This window comes from Myotis yumanensis, unplaced genomic scaffold, assembly GCF_028538775.1.
Source record: "Myotis yumanensis isolate MYYU_CA2020_CCGP unplaced genomic scaffold, mMyoYum1.0.hap1 SCAF_6, whole genome shotgun sequence".
In the NCBI taxonomy this organism is placed as follows: Eukaryota; Metazoa; Chordata; class Mammalia; order Chiroptera; family Vespertilionidae; genus Myotis; species Myotis yumanensis.
In genome coordinates this window covers 89,917,992-89,939,723 of record NW_027223757.1, presented here as the reverse complement: position 1 = coordinate 89,939,723, position 21,732 = coordinate 89,917,992, and the positions used below count along the sequence as shown (strand labels likewise).

Genomic DNA, 21,732 nt, shown 5'->3' with positions numbered 1-21,732 from the left:
TTGCCTCCCATATGTGCCCCAAGCGGTATCAAACCCATAACATTTTGGTGTACGGGTCAATATTCCAACCAACTGAGCCACCCAGCCAGGATCCAATATATCTTTAAGGTAGGTGTATCAGCCCATTTTACAGGTGGGAAATCCAAAGTTCAGCGATTTAATGAGCTTTTAGAACTCAAACCCAGGTCTTTTGACCTCAATACCTGTGTTCTTTATATGACTCGGTGGTATCTCATTTCAGATACTTGTCCTTGGACCTCTAATGGCTCCCTCTACTCCATTCTCTGCTTGAAAGCAGGTAGCAAGCACATTTCTTATTGCTCTCTGCCTTAAAAAAAAATTGCAGTAGAAGTACATGCTCATACACATATGTAATACCTTAATCAATAAAGAAAGAAGAAAAAAACAGAAGTATATGCTCATTAAAAAATCAAAACAATTTAGAAGTGTTATTACCCTCCCCTCACCAGAGATAACTACTACTATTGATCATTGGTGTGCATTCTTCCAGAACTTTTCCTGCATGTGGATAAACTGCTTGTACTATTTTCTTTGTTGTTGCATTTGGAAAAATGGGATCAACCCATCCATATTTTTCTGTCTTGCTTATTTTCATTCACAAACATGGCTTCCTTTCCAAGTCTGTACATATAGATCTACCCCACCTCATCATTTTTAGTAGTTATATTTATTTTCATAATAAGGCTTTACTGTAGTTTATTTAACAATTCTTCTATAGAAGGACATTTAAATTATCTACACTTTTTAGCTGTTATAAATAACATTGCAATGAATATCCTTGTACATATTTCCCTGTGTTTTTGAGTTAAAATCTATATTTATCTGAAGGAGAGTCCCTAGAAGTGAAATTGCTAGTCCCAAGAGCATCCCAAATAGGTACTACTAAATTTCACTCCAAAAAGGTTGACACCAGTTTATATTCCAACCACTGATGTTTGAGTGCACTTTTCTTTCTTTTTCTTTTTTTTGTTAATCCTCACCTGAGGATATTTTCCCATTGATTTTTATTTTTTTAAATATACTTTTTATTTTTATTTTTAAAAATATATTTTCATTGAGTTTATTTATTTCAGAGAGGAAGGGAGAGGGAGAGAGAGATAGAAACATCAATGATGAGAGAGAATCATTGATCAGCTGCCTCCTACACACCTCACACTGGGGATCCAGCCCGCAACCCAGGCTGGAGTCAAACCCAGGACCCTTCAGTCTGCGGGCCGATGCTCTATCCACTGAGCCAAACTGGCTAGGGCTGAGTGCACTTTTCTTCACATCTTTAGCAAAACTGAGCCTCTTAGTTGAATTGTGTTACACAAATCTGGAACGTATATCATGGTTTGTGTTTCAGATTTATTTCTACTTACTCATCAGCGAGGTTGTTTATCTTATGTGTATTAGTGTGTGTTTCTTTGTGAACTGCTTGTTGAAATCTTTTAGCCGTTTTTTCTATTGGATTTTTAGTCTTCTTTTATAACAGGTTTTTGTAGATTAGATATATTTATTCTGGTGTGCTTTAAAAATATTAGATTGAACCACACAAAATTACTAATATTCAACCATTTTTTTATCTGTTCTGCACAGGAATTTTATATGGTTCAACCTAATATTGTTTTCCTCCCAGATCATCATTTGTTTTTTTAACTTTGTGTATTGTATCTCCTTATATAGAACTTCCTAATTTTTATATAGTCCATTTGACAGGTATTTCTTGAGCTCCTACTCTGTGCCAGGGGATAGGAGTGACTAAGATGACAGACTTAGGCCCTGCCCTGTGGTGCCTTCCTTCCAGTAGGGGGTAGGGGTGGGGCCACCAACAAGTAAACCCCTCATTGCAGAGTGTGAGGAGGACAAGGAGGAAATGTCTCCTCCTCTATGGCTTTTGGATTTGGTATCTTACTTAGGAAGTCCTTTCTTCCCCACCCAAATATTCTAAAAATACTCTTCTATGTTTTCTTTTAACACTCTTCTGGGTTTGGATTTACATTTAGCGTTTTAAATTTCATTAATAATTTATTTTCCTGTGTGGTGGGGATTGAGATTTAAAGTTACTGTTCCAACTGGATAGTTCATTGTTTCAGCGCCATTTATAAATAGTGCATCCTTCCCTTTACTAATGTGAAATCCCTCTACATAATGTAATATAAATTCCTTTATTACATAATTCTACTTATTTCTTTCCCATTTATCTCCATTTCTATGCAAGTACTTCGTGGCTTGGATTTTCAAGCTTTATAGTATATTTTATTATTATTCTAGGGCCAATCTCTTTCATCACCCTTTCTAAAAAATTGTCTTGGCTCTTCTTCAAGGTGGACTTTAAAACCAACTTGCCAAATTCAGGAGATAGGGAACTCTTTAGAATTTTTACGGGAGTTGTGGCGAATTTATAAATTAAGTTTTGTGGGGGTTTTTGGTAGCATCTTTATTGAGATGTAATTCATATATCATACAACTCACTCACTTAAAATATACAATTCAGTAGTTTTTAGTATACATATAGAGTTGTGTAACCATCACCACATTCAATTTTAGCATATCACCCAAAAAAGAAACCCCGTACCCCTGAGATATCAGCCCCAAGCCACCATCTCCCTCTACCCCTAGGCAACTGCTAACCTACTCTGTGTCTCTGGATTTGCCATTCTGGACATTTCATAAAAATGGAATGATATTGTATGTGGTCTTTGTGTCTGGCTTCTTTCACTTAGCTTTTTTGTTAATATTTAGTTTACTTTTATTATCAGACTGTGTCTTCTAAACATAATCATTGCACAGCAGTTCCAACAGGAAAACCTAAGGGGAAGCTCTGAGTTAGTCTGTAAAGGACAAGTGAGGGATTTAGTATCCTAGTAGATAAAAATTCAGCTCTTGGCATTATCCTTAAAACCGAGTACATGTGCCCTGGTTGGTGTGGCTCAGTTGGTTGGTTCCCATGCACCAAAGGTTCCTGGATCAATTCCCAGGTGAGGACATATGCCTGGCTTGCAGGCTTGATCTCTAGTAGGGGGTGTGCAGGAGGCAGCCAATGTATGTTTCTCTCTCTCCCTCTCTTTCTCCTTTCCCCTCTCTTTCTGAAGAGCAATAAAAACATATTTCATTCTTTACTGGAGTTTCTCAGTGGTTAGAGCACCAACCCGTGCAGTGAAGGGTCACAGGTTCGATACCCAGTCAAGGGCACATACCTTGGTTGCCGGTTCGATCCCCAACTCCAATTGGGGCTTGTACAGGAGGTAACCAATCGATGTATCTCTCTCATATCAATATTTATCTCTCTCTTTCTTCCTCCCACTTTCTCTTCCTACCTCCCTTCCACTCTCTCTAAAAATCAGTGGAAAAAATATTTTCTGGTGAGGATTAACAACAACAAAAAAGCAATTCAAGAAAAGAGAGTACATAGTATTTACTCTTTTGTAAGGTACAGACATATCTGTACCCCAAAAGGCCTTGGCATTTGGGGCAATGTTAATGCTTTATCTATTAACTAGGGGCCAGTGCACGAATTTGTGCACCTTGAAAGGAACTGTGGGCCACGAGGCTGCAGTGGGCACAGGGGTGGGTCTCGGCCCATCCTCCTTGCCCCTGCCCAGCCCCTCCCACCGCAGCCCCCTGGTCCTCTGTCTGCTGGCAGCCCTGCTCCCACCGACGCCATTCCCACGTGCTGACAGCGCCAGCTCCGCTCACACCCACTGACGGCACAGAGCAATTGGGGCCAGCGCCAGCAGCAGGTTGTTCCACCCTACATGTTCCGCACTCTGCCGCCTGCTGCCAACACCTGCCATGTTCCGTGTGCACCCCCTGGTGGTCAGCACACGTCATAGTGACTGGTTGATCGGTTGTTCCGCCGTTCAGTCTATTTGCATGTTAGGGTTTTATATATATAGACTAGTGACCCAGTGCATGGATTCATGAACATTGAAAGGAAATTAATTAGAAGGTGGTTGGACACACCCTGAAGCCAACCTCCCATGGCCCCTCCCCGGTGTCTGGTGTCTGCAGAGTGAGCGGGATCCCTCTGGCAAGTGGAGTCCCTTGGCCTGGCCTGTGGGGATCGGGCCAAAACTGGCTCTCCACCATCCCCCGAGGGGTCCCGGAGTACAAGAGGGCACTCTGCAAAGTTGCTGTCGTACAGGGTGTGGAATGCAAACACAAGTGTTCAGTAAACCAGATTTGGGGCCCACAGTGCCCAAGCAACAACATAACCCACAGCCGAAGGTGGAATCGTGCAGCCCCACGAGGAATCAGGCTCCCTCCTCTTCGATTTTGGGGTGCATCACCTGAGAACCGCCGTTGCCAAATCACTGCAGCTCAGCAGCTCCTGTGTTGAGCATCTGTCCCCTGGTGGTCAGTGTGCATCATAGTGACCAGTCAGATGGTCGGACACTTAGCATATTAGTCTTTTATATAGATTTGCTCCTTGAGCTCTGTGATTCTTTGCATCTAGTGAGACACTCTGCTGAGCAGCAGCCATCTCTTAAACAAACAGTCTCCCAGGGATCAAACATCAGGGATGGACACTTAGAAGTCTTAGCAAGGCTGGCGCAGCCATCTCCAGATGTCCAAGCTCCGAGCGTCAGTACAGTTAGTACTTGGAGAACACCTCTGAGCCTTTCCCATGGGTACCCATCTTTACTTGGGGGGGTACAACAAAACTATAATAGCTGCTGTTTACTTACATGTGAATGCTTACCATGTGTGGGCTAAAGCCTTGTTAATAATTTTATTTAATCCTCACAATAATCCTGTGAAGTAGGTACTATTACCCCCATTTTATAGATAAGCCAGCTAAGGATTAGAGAGGTTAAATACTTGCCCAAAGTCAGATGACCAGAAGGTTCGGGAGCCTTTATTTAAATACTAGAGGTCTGGTGCACAAAAATTTGTGCACTCGGGGCGGGGGGGTGTCTCTCAGCCCGGCCTGCACCCTCTCGCAGTCTGGGACCCCTTGGGGGATGTCCACCTGCTGGCTTAGGCCCACTCCCTGGGGGGATTGGGCCTAAGCTGGCAGTCAGACATCCCTCTGGCAGCCCAGGAGCCCTTGAAGGATGTCCACTTGCCAGCGGGGACCAGGCCTAAGCTGCAGTCAGACATCCTTAGCGCTGTTGAGGAGGTGGGAGAGGCTCCCGCCATCACTGCTGTGTTGGCAGCCATTAGCCTGGCTAGTGGCTGAGCAGAGCTCCCCTGTGGGAGCGCACTGACCACCAGAAGGCAGCTTCTGCATTGAGTGTCTGCCCCCTGGTGGTCAGTGTGTGTCATAGTGACCAGTGATTCCCAATCACTCTGCTGTTAGGGTCAATTTGCATATTATTCTTTTATTATATAGGATAGAGGCCTGGTGCATGGGTGGGGGCTGGCTGGTTTGCCCTGAAGGGTGTCCCAGATCAGGGTGGGGGGTCCCGCTGGGGTTCCTGGCCAGCCTGGGTGAGGGGCTGAGGGCCGTTTTCAGACTGGCCACACCCCCTTCAGGCTGGGGGTTCCTGCTGGGGTGCCTGTCCAGCCTGGGTGAGGGGCTGATGGCTGTTTGAAGGCTGGCCACGGCCCCCAGCCACCCAAGCTCCCAGTGGAGGCTGGCTGGAAGCAGGTATCTGGGATTTATTTATCTTCTATAATTGAAACTTCGTTGCCTTTAGCGGAGGCCACAGCCAGCCAGGGCAAGTGAGAAGCTTGGCTTCCTCCATCACCGGGGCAACCAAGCCTCTGGCTTGCTCCAGCTCGGTGGCTGCCGGCTGCCCTCTTGGTTCGGTTAATTTGCATATAGTTGCTCTGATTGGCTGGTGGGCGTGGCTTGGGGCATAGTGAAGGTATGGTCAATTTGCATGTTTCTCTTTTATTAGATTAGATAGTTCACTTAGCATATTTTTGTTTCATCCATACTGTAGCATTGTCAGTACTCCATTCCTTTTTAGTATTCAATAATATTTCATTGTGTGGCTATACCACACTTTATCTGCTCATCAGTTGATGAATATAAATTATGTTTCAAAGAAACAAAGCATATAGATTTTTCTACAGCCTCAAGGCTTTTCTTGGAGTAGATACAACATTATGGCCTTCAAGAATAATTCTCTTCTTTGAGTAATAATCCTTCTCTTATCCCCTTCTCTAATAGTGCCATATCCTCATGAGGCAGCTGCTGGAAAGGTTTTGCTGTGACCTCTCTGATATGATGCTCCCTAATTCAGGAGGCCTGGGTATGCTGTGCTCAGGGATCAGGCCAGGCAGCTGCCCTCGGCCTCCTGTGCAGCCTGGCAGCCTCAGCCCACTGTCCATCTCCCTGAGGTGTAGCGTGGAGGGTCTGCCCTGGTAGGGCTGTGGGACCCACTTACCTCCCGGACATTATTTGGCCTTTCACCTACGTCCTCCCCTACCTGTTCCCTGTCACTTTCATAAATTAGCACCTGAACTTGTTTCGTGCTTTGTGTCATGTTTTCTGTAAAATAGTTGAGAACAGATCCAGACATCCTCTGAGTCGATAGAGAAGTTGTCCATACCAGCCTCGCCCTCAGGCAGCTTCCTTCTCAGACAGAAGGGGGCCTCTATGGATAAGCCCATGTCTGGGTCCAGGGTGACCGTGCTAGAGGGTCACCCCTGGGGAGATACCGTCTCTGGACTATGATCCCTGAGACTGCAGAGTACCTCTAGTCTGTAATCTATAAGCCTTGGGACTTAGATGATATTATTGATCTAGCTCTGAACATATTACGTTAACATGTAATTGATAGTGAGGTCATCACCAAAATAAGCTGCATAACAGCAACTACTTAAGTGACATATATGAGGAAATCACACAGGGGCTCAGGGCATGTCCTGTTTTCAAAGGAAGAGACAAGCCAGGTGATTTCTTTCGGTGCAAATGGACCAGCGTGGAGCAACGCCTCTTCTCTGCCTGATGCAGCACAGGAGCATTTGCATTTCAGGGTGTTGAGAAGCACAATGGCACCGGAACTCCCGAGGGCAGGCTTTCCCCCTACTTGTCACATGCACCCGGTTCCCTGCGTGACAGTCCCCCTTGTCGTGGATGCCCACCTAGGAAGGGCTACCTTAAGCAGGAGAGAAAAGCTGCTTTCTCTCACATTAAAAATCAAGAGGTTAGTACAGGGCTTGCACGCTGCTCGCAGACATCGGGGGTCCAGGCTCCCTTCTCGTGACCCAGCGTAGCTGTGAGTTCTGGCCGGGGTGGAGGAGGAAAGGGAGGAAGGCTTGCTCCTTCCCTTTAAGGACACTTCCGATGTACGTGATGCTTGGGCTCAAGTCTCTTTCATCCGAACTTAGTCTCATGTCTGTAACTGTCTGCAGTGCTGCTGGAAAACAGTCTGCATCCCAGGTGGCCAGTACCCTTAGGGGTCCTGTCACCAAGGAGGAAGGGGGACAGTTGTGTGTGGACAGCTGGCAGTCCTTGCCTCCCCTTGGCTCCTAGATGCGGTGTTTGACTGACTCCTCTCCTCCCCGTACCAGCCACCCCTTCCCCTCAGCAGCATTTCCTGTCTCTTAAGTCAGAAATACCAGGGAGTGTTGATTATTCCTTTTTCTCACTCTTCATATCCAGTAAGTTACAAAGCTTTGATGATTTTACGTGCTCAATATTTCTGGAAGCTGTTTCCCTCTCCATTTATCCTACGACTGGTCTAGGTCAGGCCTGGACTGCTGAAATGGCCAAGTGTGTTTCCTCATCTCCAATTACATCCCCTTCAAACCCATCTTCCACACCATTTAAGCACATACTTGCCCATGTAGCTCCTCCGCTTAAAGCAGTGGTTCTCAACCTGGGGTCGCCTAAGACCATCCTGCATATCAGATATTTACATTACGATTCATAACAGTAGCAACATTACAGTTATGAAGTAGCAACGAAAATAATTTTATGGTTGGGTCACAACATGAGGAACTGTATTTAAAGGGCCAGAAGGTTGAGAACCACTGGCTTAAAGCCCCTCAGTAGCATCCTATCACCTACAGGTGAAAATGTCCAGGTTCTCTAGCTGTTGTGCTAGGCCCTGGGCGAGCAGCGCCCTGCATCACCCTGAAGCTCAGCAATCCTGAATTGACATTTTAAATCACTCCTTCTTCTGCGCCATCCTTTTATCCCCTAGGCCAGTGGTCGGCAAACTGCGGCTCGGCAAACCGCAGCTCGCGAGCCACATGCGGCTCTTTGGCCCCTTGAGTGTGGCTCTTCCACAAAATACCGGCTTTTCCACAAAATACCGACTTCTGCGCATGGGCCACGAAGTTTCAATTGCACTGTACGTGTGCGCCTGTACGTGGTATTTTGTGGAAGAGCCACGCACAAGGGGCCAAAGAGCCACATGTGGCTCGCGAGCCGCGGTTTGCCGACCACAGCTAGGCTAATCCTTGTGCTCCTTTAAGACTCCCCTTCCTCCTGGAAGCCTGTCCTGAGACTTCCCACCGGCCCCCACCCCCTAGTGGCACTCTTTCCATAATAACCCTGTACATTTCATTGTAACGCTTCCCACAATGCAAGTTACTGTTTGTGTTTCCCTCCTGCTCTCTGCCACCCGACTGTATGATTCTTTGAGGCCAGAGACTATTTATAAACATCTCTATATTCCCAATGCCTCCATTTTGTCTCCCAAATATGCATTCCACATATCTAGAGCAATGAGAGAATGAAAAGATCGTGAGAACTTTGCAAGATATCCAGGAATTGGTATGGCTTTGCTGGGCTTGGCCACTGGAGGGCAGTGAATCCCATACAATGCTCGGGTACTGTGAGGGTTAGCCAGAAGTTCTCCGGCTGAGGGATGGCGATGGAGAGCCATCACTCCTCAGCACGTTTTATTGAGCGCCTATCCTGGGCCAGGCACTATCGGCACTGGGGGTGTGCCCACAAACAAAGTAGGCAAAAATCTGCTGTTTACTTCTAGTTATTTATTCAAGGAAAAGGAAAGCTTATCATCCTTAAAGGCTGTACAACAATAGTCACAGCAACTTTATTCATATAGACAAAAATTGTAAACAACCTAAATATCTGTTAACAGGAAAATGGATAATCATACATTGGAAAAGTACTTAGCAATAAGAAAGACAAACTACTGATTAAAGGCAACAACATGGAAGAAACCACATCAAACCATTATGTTGAACAAAGAAAGTACACATTGTATGATTTCACTTAAATAGAGTTTAAAGGATCTATGGCAACGGCAACCAGAACAGTGCTTGGCGGGTGGAGACTGCCCGGGAGAAGCCTGGGAAACCTTCTGGGGTGATGGCGGCGTTCTCTATTTGGATTGGGGCATTTTTGCACTGAAACCTACATGTGTCAAAACAGAACTGTGGACTTGTATGTAGTCAGCTGTGTGTAAATTACATGTAAAAAGAAATCCCTTTCCTACAGAAACACAACAAATAGAAAAATGGGTGTTAGTTGGATTGTGATGGTGCCACGGAGAAAATGAAGCAGGAAAGGACGGAGGTGTGCCATTGGCAAGAGTGGAACGGGAGCAGGTTTTAAACAGAGTGGTGAGCCAGGTCACATTGCAAAGAGGATGTTTGAGCAAAGCCCTGAAGGAGGCAAGGGGCAAGCCAGTTAATTTTTGATAGTTACCTCAAAATTTCAGAGGAAATAAGTTAATATTAAATGCCCCACATACTGCCATGTCTTGCTCTTGGGCTGTGGATTATACTGCAGCCCCAGCTCTCAGTCACTGGGAGGCCTCATTCTCCACTCACATCCGACTCTGCATGTGGTACCCACCCTGCCAGTCCTGGTCTCCCCTGTCTGATGGGGTGTGGATGCCAAAGATAAAACTGGAAAAACTAATGGTGGGGTTTCATTATTGCCTTACGAGGACATTCCCTTTTCCTTTTTTAAATGTGAACTTTAGCCCTGGCCAGTGAGGCTCAGTTGCTTGGAGTGTCATCCTATGCTCTGAGGGGTCGTGGGTTTGATTCCTGGTCTGGGTGCATACCCGGGTTGTGGGGTGGAGGGGGGAGGCATCCGATCAATGTTTCTCTCCCTCTTCCTCTCTCCTTGTCTCCTTCTCCCTTCCTCTGTCTCTAAAATTATTTTAAAAAGGCCTGTCCTGGGATGAGGATTAGAAAAGTTTTTAAATGTAAACTTTACATTGAGATATAACATACATATTTTAAAGTACATGTATCATATATGCACAGCTTGATAAATTTCTGATAAATAACCAGCACCCGTATCAGGACATGGAACATTCCCAGCATGCAGAAGTCACCTTGGGTTCCCGCCTAGCCCCCCGCCCTCCACCTGCCCCAGCAAGAGTAACTTCCTTAGTCAGTTTTGCCTATCTCTAAACTTGATCAATTGAATCACACAGTGAGGATATGTCATTCTCTATTTTAACACTCCGGTGTGGGGTGAATTTCCCGCCAAAATATAAGATGGCGCGGGCAATTATTTAGGTTTCCCGCGCAAAATCAGGGATTTTTATGATACCTATTACCCCAATGGGTATGAAACGGTTCGCATACGCAGGTAGGTATCTTTGTGAACGGCAAACAAACAAATATTTGGTAATACGCAGTTACAATCGGCCCGAGTTTACACGTTTCCCGCACTCCACCGCAAATCTATATGAACGGAGTTAAGACGGCTCCCGCGGAGTACGCGCAATTCACGCGAGCCGACTTAACTCGTTTCCCCCACTCCAAGTGTTAATGCTATTGGGGGGATGGAGCTGATGCTGAATTTTTTAGCGCTCACCCTATTTGGGACTCTAACCCTTTCCTCAAGATGCCTGCTGGCCCCATCTTCACAGCTGAGGCAGCTTCCCATGTGACAGGCAGTTGAGGGCTGTTTGAGGCTCTTCCCAGCCATGGACGTGTGTCTGGAGACAACCAGTCAGAGTGTGGCACGAGCTGCTTTCAGCTGGCACTTGAGAGCAGTGGATGCCCAGTGCTGAATCTACTATCAGGGAGGAGGGAAGACTCCAAGGTCAGCTGTGGCTTGTCGTCTCTGGGCTGAGAACTCGCCTGCTCTCCCTGGCCCGTGGCACGAGGGACATGTGCATGCTTGCTCACTTGCACGTTCACTCTCATCCAACCCCAAGAATAAGTGAGAAACTGACAGAGGAGAAATCGAGGTAGCCAGCACATTCAAGATGGCGGAGCCTAATGAGGAGCCTCTGAGCAGCTGACCTTGGCCTCGGGGACCAGAGTGACACGCCGCCCATTGGGTGATCTTTGGGCAGGTCCTCGAAGGTTAGGTGTGTGCTGGACCTGCTCTCCTTGCCCCCATGATCTGAATACTCACAGAGGTTGGGCTCATATAATTTCATATGGACAAAAATTGTGAACAACCTAAATATCTGTTGTAGGACTGGATCCTACAGTCAGTACCAAGAGGCCCAGTTAACCAGCAGCCACTCACGTTTGCTAAATAAGAGTAAAAGTAATACAGAAATAGAGAAAGTTTGGTGGTATTTTGTTTTTTTTAATTAATTTCACTCAGGGTGTCATGACACTGGTAGTGTATACCCAGAGCCCGTATGTTAGTCTGAGTTAATGTCCAGCTTTTAGTCACTACCCTGCTTGACAGGCACAGAATCAGGAGGGGCTCCAGGGTCAGCTGCTTCTCTGTGTCTTTGAAATAGCACATTTCCTCTCACACAGTTTGGTACATGATTTTTGTGAAACAGCCGTCTCCCTCTAGTCCAGTGATGGCGAACCTTTTGAGCTCGGCGTGTCAGCATTTTGAAAAACCCTAACTTAACTCTGGTGCAATGTCACATATAGAAATTTTTTGATATTTGCAACCATAGTAAAACAAAGACTTATATATTTTATATTTATTTTATATACTTAAATGCCATTTAACAAAGAAAAATCAACCAAAAAAATGAGTTCGAGTGTCACCTCTGACACGCGTGTCATAGGTTCGCCATCACTGCTCTAGTCTCTGCTCTGTAGGAACCTCAGAAGTCTTTCCTTTGACCCCCTCCCTGGGAGAGACCAGCTCTGCTCACTCTCCTTCCTCTGCGGTGGCTTAACTTTCCCGTCATTAGCTGAGGGCCCTCACCCTCTCCATACTGAGGCTTGTGATGGCACCTTTTCGTGGTCGCTGCCATCACATACCTCCCTGAAAGTACAACAGCCCCGAATCGACACCCCCTAAGAAGGCTCAGCGTCTGTCTGTTGGTCCCTTTGCTCCCTGGACAGACAGCTAAATGTTTGGAATTGGCACAGAGTGGCATCTTGCCAACGTAAGACCCCATGTTGTTAGAACTTCTCCTTAAGACCAAATGGTGGAAATGGAAACTTTGAAAATTGACTTATTTTTAAGGTACATTTTGGAATTAGGTTAAGTTTGGACGTGACTAACAGGAATCCAAAATAACTGAGGCTCTGAAAGCAACAAATGAACAAACAAAAACTCAGACACAGACAGCAGCCCTGCATGGTTATGGCAGTTGAACCACTTAAAAATTATTGCGTACAGGTAACTGCATGAATTCCTTGACACTTTTCTTAAAACTTCTTTGGATGAAAAATGTTTCTGTTTTATGAGATTCTTTAGATGTATGGCCAAAAAGATTTACATTTTCCTTTTCTCAATTAGTTTACTTTTGTGATTCAGAAAAGATGTGAGATATTCTAATGAGTTTAATTTAGAAAAAACAAAGATAGGACTCAGGTAGGCCAGAGGCTGGGGAAGAGACCCCGTCTGCAGGCGGCTGCCGGAATCGGCTGCATCTTCTGACCGGGCAGCCACAGTGTGGGGGTTGCCCGGTCACCGATGGCTCCTGGGCAATGCCTAGAGCAGCAAGTGCACAGGTTCCTCTTATCAGTTTAAGCAAAACCAGCTTTTCCCCCAAAGCTGTTGAGGAGCTCTTGAGGCGTATGTGAGGCTGATTTTAGGCCAAGACTTGGAGTTCTCAGAAAAATAAACATTTGACAGGAGCCAGAACTCAAGTACATTTTATCAGCTAATAAATGGGCATGTTCTTGGCAAGCCCACAGTAGGCAATTTGATTTTTATAAGGAGCTTTGGGTTTCCTCTATTTGGATGCTTTGCCTCCTAAAATAGCCATAAAATATTCCTTGAAATCTCATTCCCACCAGTTTGAGTCCTGACTGCTGTGTGTCTCTAACAACCGAAGACACCGTCCTCATTCGAGACTGCGTTGCTGGCATGGTTTCCCGTTCCAGCTCAATTAGATGCTGAATTTCCTCAAGTGGGACGTTTGATGATCCTTCTGAACAGACTGTTTATGCTGAATGAGGCCCTTCAGAGAGCTGGGCCTCCCTGCCTCTGCTGCTTTTTGCTGGTGCGCTCAGCTCACAGTTTTTGACTGAATGTGTGAATTTTATCCTCCCAGCCGGCAGCACACTAGAACTAAACTCTTCCTGCTCTCGGAAGTGCTGGTGAACTGTCCCACTGCCTGCGAAAGCGAAGGGCTAAAGGGAAGGCCTGGCACAAGGGCAGAACATGGGGAAAAAACAGCCCCGAATCGACACCCCCTAAGAAGGCTCAGCGTCTGTCTGTCGGTCCCTTTGCTCCCTGGACAGAGCTAAACGTTTGGAATTGGCACAGAGTGGCATCTTGCCAGCGTAAGACCCCATGTTGTTAGAACTTCTCCTTAAGACCAAATGGTGGAAATGGAAACTTTGAAAATTGACTTATTTTTAAGGTACATTTTGGAATTAGGTTAAGTTTAGACGTGACTAACAGGAATCCAAAATAACTGAGGCTCTGAAAGCAACAAATGAACAAACAAAAACTCAGACACAGACAGCAGTATGGTGGCTACCAGAAGGAAGGATAGGGCCAGGGAAGGGGGTTAAATATATGGTGACGGAAGATTTGACTTCAGGCGGTAGGCACACTGTGTAATATACAGATAATGTATCAGAATTGTACACTTGAAACCTATATAATTTTATTAACCAGTATCACCCCAATAAATTTAATTTAAAAAAACTGAGGCTGAAACCAGATAGGAATTTATTTATTCCTCATTTAATAACAACAATACAAGCTGATATTTACATAATGCTTATTTTGTGCCAGGCACTGTTAGCATTTTTATATATTAACTTAATCCTGATAATATCCTATGACACTGGTAGGAAAGACCACCTTAACAGATGAGGAACTAAGGCTCAGCAGGTAAAGTCGTTTGCCCAGAGCCACATAGATAGTGAGTGCGGGAGTCGGGGTTTGAGCCACGCAGTCTGGCTCCAGAGTCCCTGCTCTTAATCAACGTGCTGGTCTGTCTGACAAAAAGCCACAGGTTGCCGGGGCTGATCTGGTGTTATGTCCCCATCGTTCTCAGGACCCAGGCCTTTCTTCCTGGTCACTGCTACGTGTGACATTTCCGGCTCAGTGCTCTGCAGGTGTAGAAGGCCCGCGGCAGGAAAGACCTTCACATGCCCGGGCAGCACCGATCCTCCTGTGGGCACGTGTGTGAGCAGTGGCAGGGTTTTGCCCTGAGCCCTCCTTGTGGCTTTCACTTTGTCTGACAACGCTCTCATGCGGCAGGAGGTCTGGGATGGTTAGCGTGGGCACTGCGCCCGCTAAAAAGGAAGTGGCGCTCTCTTCTGCGCTGCTGTGAGCCTGGTCCTGGACAGAGGTCTGGCAGGACCGGGGCCCAGCACAGATCTCATCTGGTGGCAGGGAACAGTTTCCCGGGGCGTGTTTGTGGGAGTGGGAGTTGGAGGCACCTGGATACCTGTCCCTGGGGAACAGACCCGTAAAGTGGGGAGGCACACGTGGGGCAGTGAAGTGGACCGCCCGCAGCCGCACGCCAGGCCTTGGGGATGGAACACAGAGCAAAGAGGGCAGGAGATTCTGAGCTGGGTCTCAGAGCCCAGGACCATTTAACTAAATTAATAGTGTATAGATGGCCACCCCCAAAGTACTACATAGTAAGGGTTAAGTTAGGGGAAAAGAAAGATGATCTTTCTTGGAAGGGTTTTTTTTTCCTCAGTGTGATTTCTCAAATGGACCTTTATGTATCATCTGAAGTCTTCATTTTTGCAAGCTTTGTGTTGTTTTGGAAAACTATCTTTATTCCTTATTTTTTGATGATAAAAGGTAGGTGTAGTCAATTGTTAGGTCTTTTTTTCTAAAATAGTATGTATATATATGTTTTTTTTCCTGACTATAAAAATTATGCTTATCATAGAAATTTTGAAAAGTCTAATACAACTTAACGAAACTAAAAATCTTTTATCCCTCCCACCTGGGGAATATATCCTGTAAACCTTGTGATGTATTTTGTGTTTCCGCTGTGCTGTGTCAGCACATGCAAATATTGTATGTACAGTAATTGGTTAAGAGTATTCCATACATAGTTCTGTACCTTACTTTTTTCCCTAACACAGGGACATACTTTCCCAAGTTATTACAAATTCCTATTAAGCTACATCTAAAACTGTATCATGCCTACTGTGTGCCAGGCCCTGTTGTTAGCATTTTGTATGCATTAACACATATTTACATGTGTCTGCACTTCAAGTTGGACTTCTAGGTTGTTTCCAGGGTCATAGCCTTTCTGATAAAACACTTCCCCTCCCCAAAGGGTTTCTATAGTCTTTAATGTCCATTTAAAAATGCTGTTTATAGCCCAACTTGTGTGGCTCCGTGGTTGAGAGTTGACCCATGAACCAGGAGGTCACAGTTCGATTCCCTGTCAGAGCACATGCCTGGGTTGCAGGCTCCATCCCCAGTAGGAGGCATGCAGGAGGCAGCTGAACGATGATTCTCTCTCATCGTTGATGTTTCTGTCTCTCTCTCCCTCTCCCTTTCTCTCTGAAATCAATGAAAGCGTATGTATTTTTTAAATGCTATTTACACAGGAGCAGAATCTGAGAGCTGTTACGTGTTGTCTCCAGGAGGTTCAGTTGTAGGCCTGGGTAGTAATTCTCATAGGTGGAAGGGCTGGATTCCGATATGTTCTGTCAGATGTCTGTGTCTCTGCAGTGCCAGGGCTGCAGTGAACGTCCTACTTCCAGACAGGGCTTGTGGGTCTGAAGAGAGCAGCCATCTTTGGCGGAGAACTCAAGGGTCTCTTTCCCTTCCTTTCTTTCTAAAAATCAATGAAAAGATATTTAAAAACAAACAAACAAAACAAAAAACTAAAGCCCAGCCGGCATGGCTCAGTGATTGAGCATCAACCTATGAACCAGGAAGTCATGGTTTGATTCCCGGTCAGGGCACATGCCCAGGTTGTGGGATCCGTCCCCAGTGGGGGGTTTGCAGGAGGCAGCCAATCAATGATTATCCCTCATCATTGATGTTTCTGTGTCTCTTTCTCTCCCCCTTTCTCTTGGAAATCAATAAAAATATATTTTTTTTAAATCCCTTTTTTAAAAAAACTAAAAATAAAAATGAATTATGGGGCTGTCTAATCCCAGCTACTCTCGCTACATATGAGTGAACCAGACAGCTCACCAAATTCTGAAATCAAGTAATTTTTCTAGATCATGTCCAGGGGCTGGGTTCATAGCTCATTGAACATGAGGCCTGAAGTATCTTTTTCTAAAACTGAATGAACAAGTGCAGGGGAAGAGAAAGATACTTGGACCCAGTGGACTTGGTGTGAGAAATCCTGTTGAGGGTTGTAACGAGGTCCTCGGGAACTCTCCTGGGCCTCGCCCACCCGACCGGGGAGGAGGGCAGGCCGTCCCTTGGCATCAGGTTCTCCTGGCTCGCCCTGGCCCCAGGTCCTGTTGAAGATACTAGACTCTATCTTTCTCTCTCCATTTTTTAGAGAAGACCTCTGGACTCTCTCCACCTTTTGTTTTACAGAAGAGGATGTGGAGAACTTTGACGTGACCAATCTGTCTCAGGACGTGCTGCGCAGCATTGAAGCCGACAGCTTCTGGTGCATGAGCAAGCTGCTGGACGGCATCCAGGTGGGTGGGTCTGCCCTTGGACGCCTGGTGCCTGTGGGTTCCTTACTGCTCTTCAGCGTCAGACAGCCCCCCACCCAGCACGGCGCCTCCTCTTTTTGGTCCACCCATCTCTGCCTCTTTCATTAGCTTTACAGCGTTCAAAAGGCAGTCGTCTGGCATCCCCTGGAGTCTCAGGAAGTCTCTCTGTTGCCCTGACTTTGTCGTCAGAGCACGCTCCTGCCTCCTGGGCCATGGTTCGCCTCCGCAGAGCAGGGCTCTGTTAGGCTCCCCAAACTGCTGCTCTGTAGCTCCCTCTGTTCTCCCAAACACCGCACCAGCTTTGGAAACACTGCTTGTGCCTTTCCATGTGTGTCTGTGAACTCGAGGTGGTAGCACAGCTGTGAGTCCTGCTTATCCCGGGCTCTGTGTCGTTGGCAGGATAACTACACCTTCGCACAACCAGGGATCCAGAAGAAGGTCAAGGCGCTGGAAGAGCTGGTCAGCCGGATTGATGGTAGGTCCAGAGGAGCCCTCTCGCAATAGCACAGCCCTCGGCTGACACAGTGCATTATGCGCGAGTCCCCTCCTCAGCCCCTTCCCAACGTGACCCTTTCCTGTGTGCTCTGTGCTGCTGGCGCCCCAGCATCCTCCTGCATCTCAACAGCTAGGCGAGGTGGGAACACTGCTGTTTCCTCAAATTCTTTTTCTCCTTCGTTCTCTGTCACCAAGTTCTCTCAGTTCTCCCTCCGCATCTCTCCTCAAGTCACCCTTTCTTCTCCATTGTCCTAGCTCTGGGCCAGCCATGCCTCCTCCAAACCTCTCCTCTTACACACCTTCTGTCACACGCTGCATCTTTCGTAAGCATCTGGTCGCATCCCTCTTCTGCTCTGGAACTGCCGGGGTTCTCCCTCGCTTTCAGCAGCAGCTCTGTCGGCTGACCTGCCCTCCAAGTGGTGATGGGTGGGACTTGAGGCCTTGACACAGGGCCCTCAGGCCTGGCTGCCCCCCCACCCCCACCCCCAGCAGGCCCTCCCACAGCGCCGTGACCTGTTTGGGTGGCTCTTCCTGAAGCAGAATGTCCTTGACTCTGGCTGGGAGTCAGGGAATGTGAGGGCTAAAAGGCAATTCGGGGAGCCCTGCTCTGACTGATGAAGAAACTGCAGCCGCAGAGAGGTCAGAGTTAGGGTCCAGAAGCACATAGAGCCTCGCAGCGAGGCCTGTAGGTGGGACCAGCGGCACCAGTCAAGCTGCAGAGCTTCTTTAGTGCGCCACCAGTTAGTTACACACCAGCTAATAGAGCGCGTTTCCTGGTTTTCCCAGCCGTGGTTTTCTGCTTCAGCTAAGCATTGCCCTTCCCCCCACATAGAAACTGTATCTTTTGCTCTTCTTCCCAGGTTCCCAATTCGTTCCACTCCACCTTCTTTTTTTAAAAAAATAAATGTTATTGATTTTTTATTTATTTATTATTTTTTATATATATCTTTATTGATCTCAGAGAGGAAGGGAGAGGGAGAGAGAGATAGAAACATCAATGATGAGAGAGAATCACTGATCAGCTGCCTCCTGCATATTCCCTACTGGGGATTGAGCCCACAACCCGGGCATGTGCCCTCGACCAGAATCGAACCTGGGACCCTTTAGTCCACAGGTCGATGCTCTATCCACTGAGCCAAACTGGCTAGGGCTTTTTTTTTTTTTTTTTAAGAGAGAGTGAAAGACAGAGGGAGAGAGAGAAACATCTTCGATTGGCTGCCTCCTGCACTCCCCCTGCTGGGGATCAAGCCTGAAACCTGGGCATGTGCCCTGACCAGGAATTCAACCAGTGAGCTCTTGGTGCATGGGTTGATGCTCAACCACTGAGCCACACTGGCCAGGCTTCAGCCTCTTTTTATGACAGCATTCCAATCTTCCCCACTCACATGCTTATTTACAGTAGTTTCCTCTACGTCATGTGTGGATGCTTTTCCTCTTAGCGCCTGGACCCAGCTGTTAGCCCCATGGTGGGCCCGCATGAGGGTCTCTTGCATCCCTCACCTGGATTCTGGTGCAGGGCACGTGCCGCAGGGGTAGGGCACTGAGCCGGCTGACAGAGGCTGTGGTTTCTGCCACTGTCTGCCCTGGCCTGTTTTTTTTCTCTTCACACATACATGATAAATAAAGGCATAGTACATTGGGATAGTGGATGTTTAAGTGCTTATATCTTTATTCTTTCAATTATAGAAGTAATTTTACAAAAATTTAAATAATTCAGAAAAACACAAAATGAAAAATAAAAACCTTCCCCCTTCCTTAAATTCTACCCACCAGAAGTAACCATTGTTAATAGTTATTCCTTCAGAAATTGTATTAAGTATCACATGTCAGGTGATACTGTAATCACTTTTATTTTCTCATTTTTTTAAATATATATTTTATTGATTTTTTACAGAGAGGAAGGGAGAGGGATAGAGAGTTAGAAACATCGATGAGAGAGAAACATCGATCAGCCGCCTCCTGCACACTCCCCACTGGGGATGTGCCCGCAACCCAGGTACATGCCCTTGACCGAAATTGAACCTGGGACCCTTGAGACCGCAGGCCGACGCTCTATCCACTGAGCCAAACCAGCCAGGGCTATTTTCTCATTTTATCTTAGACAGTCTCCCAAACTTTCTGAGGTGTGGGTGAGCATCCCCATTTTATAGGTTAGGAAACTGAGGAGGATAGTGATATAACAAAATTCGATTAAGTATTATTTGAAGGGCTGTCGTGAAAAACAGGGATCAGGATTGTTGTGGGGTTGTTCCAGAACACCACACAGACGCCCAGGGGTGGGAGGGGGGGCGCTGGCTTCTGTGCAGTGTGCCGAAGCACTTCCTGGTGAATCACTTAACTCCAGGGGAGTCAGCGAGCCTCTCTCACTGGCAGGGCCAAGTCCCTGCTGCTGCATCTGTCAGGGAGGCTGAGGAGGAAGTCCTCGCTGGCGGGAGGGTCCAGGGTGACCCCCGCTCCTTTCCATTCTGCCTCCTCTGCTGAGTGATAAGGTCAAGCAGCCAAGTGAACTGTGTGTCTCCTGTGGCTCAAGCAGCCCTGGGAGGGAAGAAGGCGCCTGGACTATCACTGTGGGCTGTGCCAGTGGTGCCGAGTTACTGTCAGTGCTGCTGTGTGTGAGACGGTGGAACCAAACACAAAGCACAGTCGGACGCCAGCGTGGCCCCTCTGCCTGGCTTCCCGGGGGAGGGGTGAAAAAAATGGAAATTACCTTCTAGGCTCCTGGACTTTTCCAGGATCTGATCCCCCAGGCTGTGCCCCCGGGGCTGATGACACTTCCTGTTTCAGAGCAGGTACATAATCACTTCAGGCGGTACGAGGTGGAATACCTACAGTTTGCCTTTCGTTGGATGAACAACCTGCTTATGCGGGAGCTTCCCCTTCGCTGCACCATCCGCCTATGGGACACATACCAGGTATGAAGCGATCCCCTCCCTCCACACCAGACTGTCCCCGGGGCGCCCTCTCCGGCCTGGAGTGGAGTGTAGCTGCGCAGGAGTCCCCACCTCCTTTCTGCTTCCTGTCCACCTGAGCCTCACGGCAGGGCCTCTGCTCAGTCTCTTCAGGCCCCCGTTTGCCCAGCCACGAGGCGGGTGCTGTGCTGCGTTCCCACCTTGCAGGCGGGCTGGACCCAAGAGGACTAGCGCCGCTCCTGGTCAGGGCTTGGCGACCTAACTCTGTTCTTTGCCTTCCCAGTCTGAGCCAGAGGGGTTCTCCCACTTCCACCTGTACGTGTGTGCAGCTTTCTTGATCAAGTGGAGGAAAGAGATCTTGGATGAGGAGGACTTCCAGGTGAGTGGACAGGCGCTCGGCCTGGGCTGGGGCTGGGCGTCAGGTGGGAGCTTCCAGTCAGTGGGCCTGGATAGGCAGAAGGAGCCCCAGCAGGTGCCTGGCTGGGAAGGGGCCAAGGGAAGAGGTGCTTGGAAGAGGATGCCTCTCCCAGTTGGCAGCAGTCACAGGGGCCCAGCGCCCTTCAGTATGAAAGGGTCTTAGTGCCAGAAAGGCGGCTGCAGACCTGCTGGGCAGGCCTAGGAGACGTCATTCAGGCCCCGCCAGGCATTTGTTCACTGCCCGCCACGTGCCAGGCACTGCTGAAGGCATAGGATACACTGGAAAGTAAAACAGACAGACATCTCTGTTCTCAGGGAGCTTACATACTAGTTGGGGGAGACTTACAACAAACACAAGCATAGTAAGTTAGAAAGAATGTTAGAGGGTGAAAAGACAAAATCTCTCTAATGTAGAGCAGGATAAAGGGGTTATTAGGTAGCAGGGAAGGGGTAGGTTGCCATTTCAAGTGAAGTTGTCAGGATAGGGTCACATTTGAGCAAAGGCTTGGGAAGGGGAGGGAGCCAGCCATATGATCATCTGGGGAGGAGCATCCAGGCAGAGGGAACAGCCAGTACAAAGGCCTTCAAGCAGTGCATGCCTGCAGTCGAAGGAACTCGGGGAGGGGCTGGAGCACAGTGATCCAGGGGAAGAGTCGGCAGAGGTGAGGCCAGGGAACTTACAAGGGATCAGATCACAGAGGACTTTGTGTAGACACTGTAGGACTATGGCTTTTTCTCTGAGCGGAAGGGGAGCCGTAAGAGTGTTTGAGCAGACAAGGGACATGATCACTCAAGGGATCGATCTGGCTTCTATGCGACTGTGGGCATGGGCGAGGGTGGGGGCAGGAGACCACCCAGGAGGCCATGGTGGTCCTCCAGGTGAGACATGAGGGTGGTGTGGACCTGGATGGTGGCAGTGAAAGTGTGACAAGTGGCCAGAACTTGGATATATTTCACAAGTAGAGCCAACAGGGATTCCTGATGAATCAGGTGTAAAGCATAACAGAAAGGGTGAATCAATTTGACTGCA

At 47.5% G+C, this 21,732-nt stretch overlaps 1 protein-coding gene across 2 annotated transcripts in view; it reads left to right on the top strand.

Moving 5' to 3' along the window:
• The window catches only part of TBC1D22B (TBC1 domain family member 22B), an 85,951-nt gene that overhangs the window by 51,446 nt on the left and 12,773 nt on the right, over positions 1-21,732 (top strand). For both annotated transcript variants that reach the window (XM_070418663.1, XM_070418662.1), the window contains 4 exons: positions 16,757-16,863; positions 17,281-17,356; positions 20,161-20,288; positions 20,569-20,664. In XM_070418663.1, coding sequence (XP_070274764.1) covers positions 16,757-16,863; positions 17,281-17,356; positions 20,161-20,288; positions 20,569-20,664 — 407 coding nt within the window. The remainder of the gene's footprint in view (positions 1-16,756; positions 16,864-17,280; positions 17,357-20,160; positions 20,289-20,568; positions 20,665-21,732) is intronic.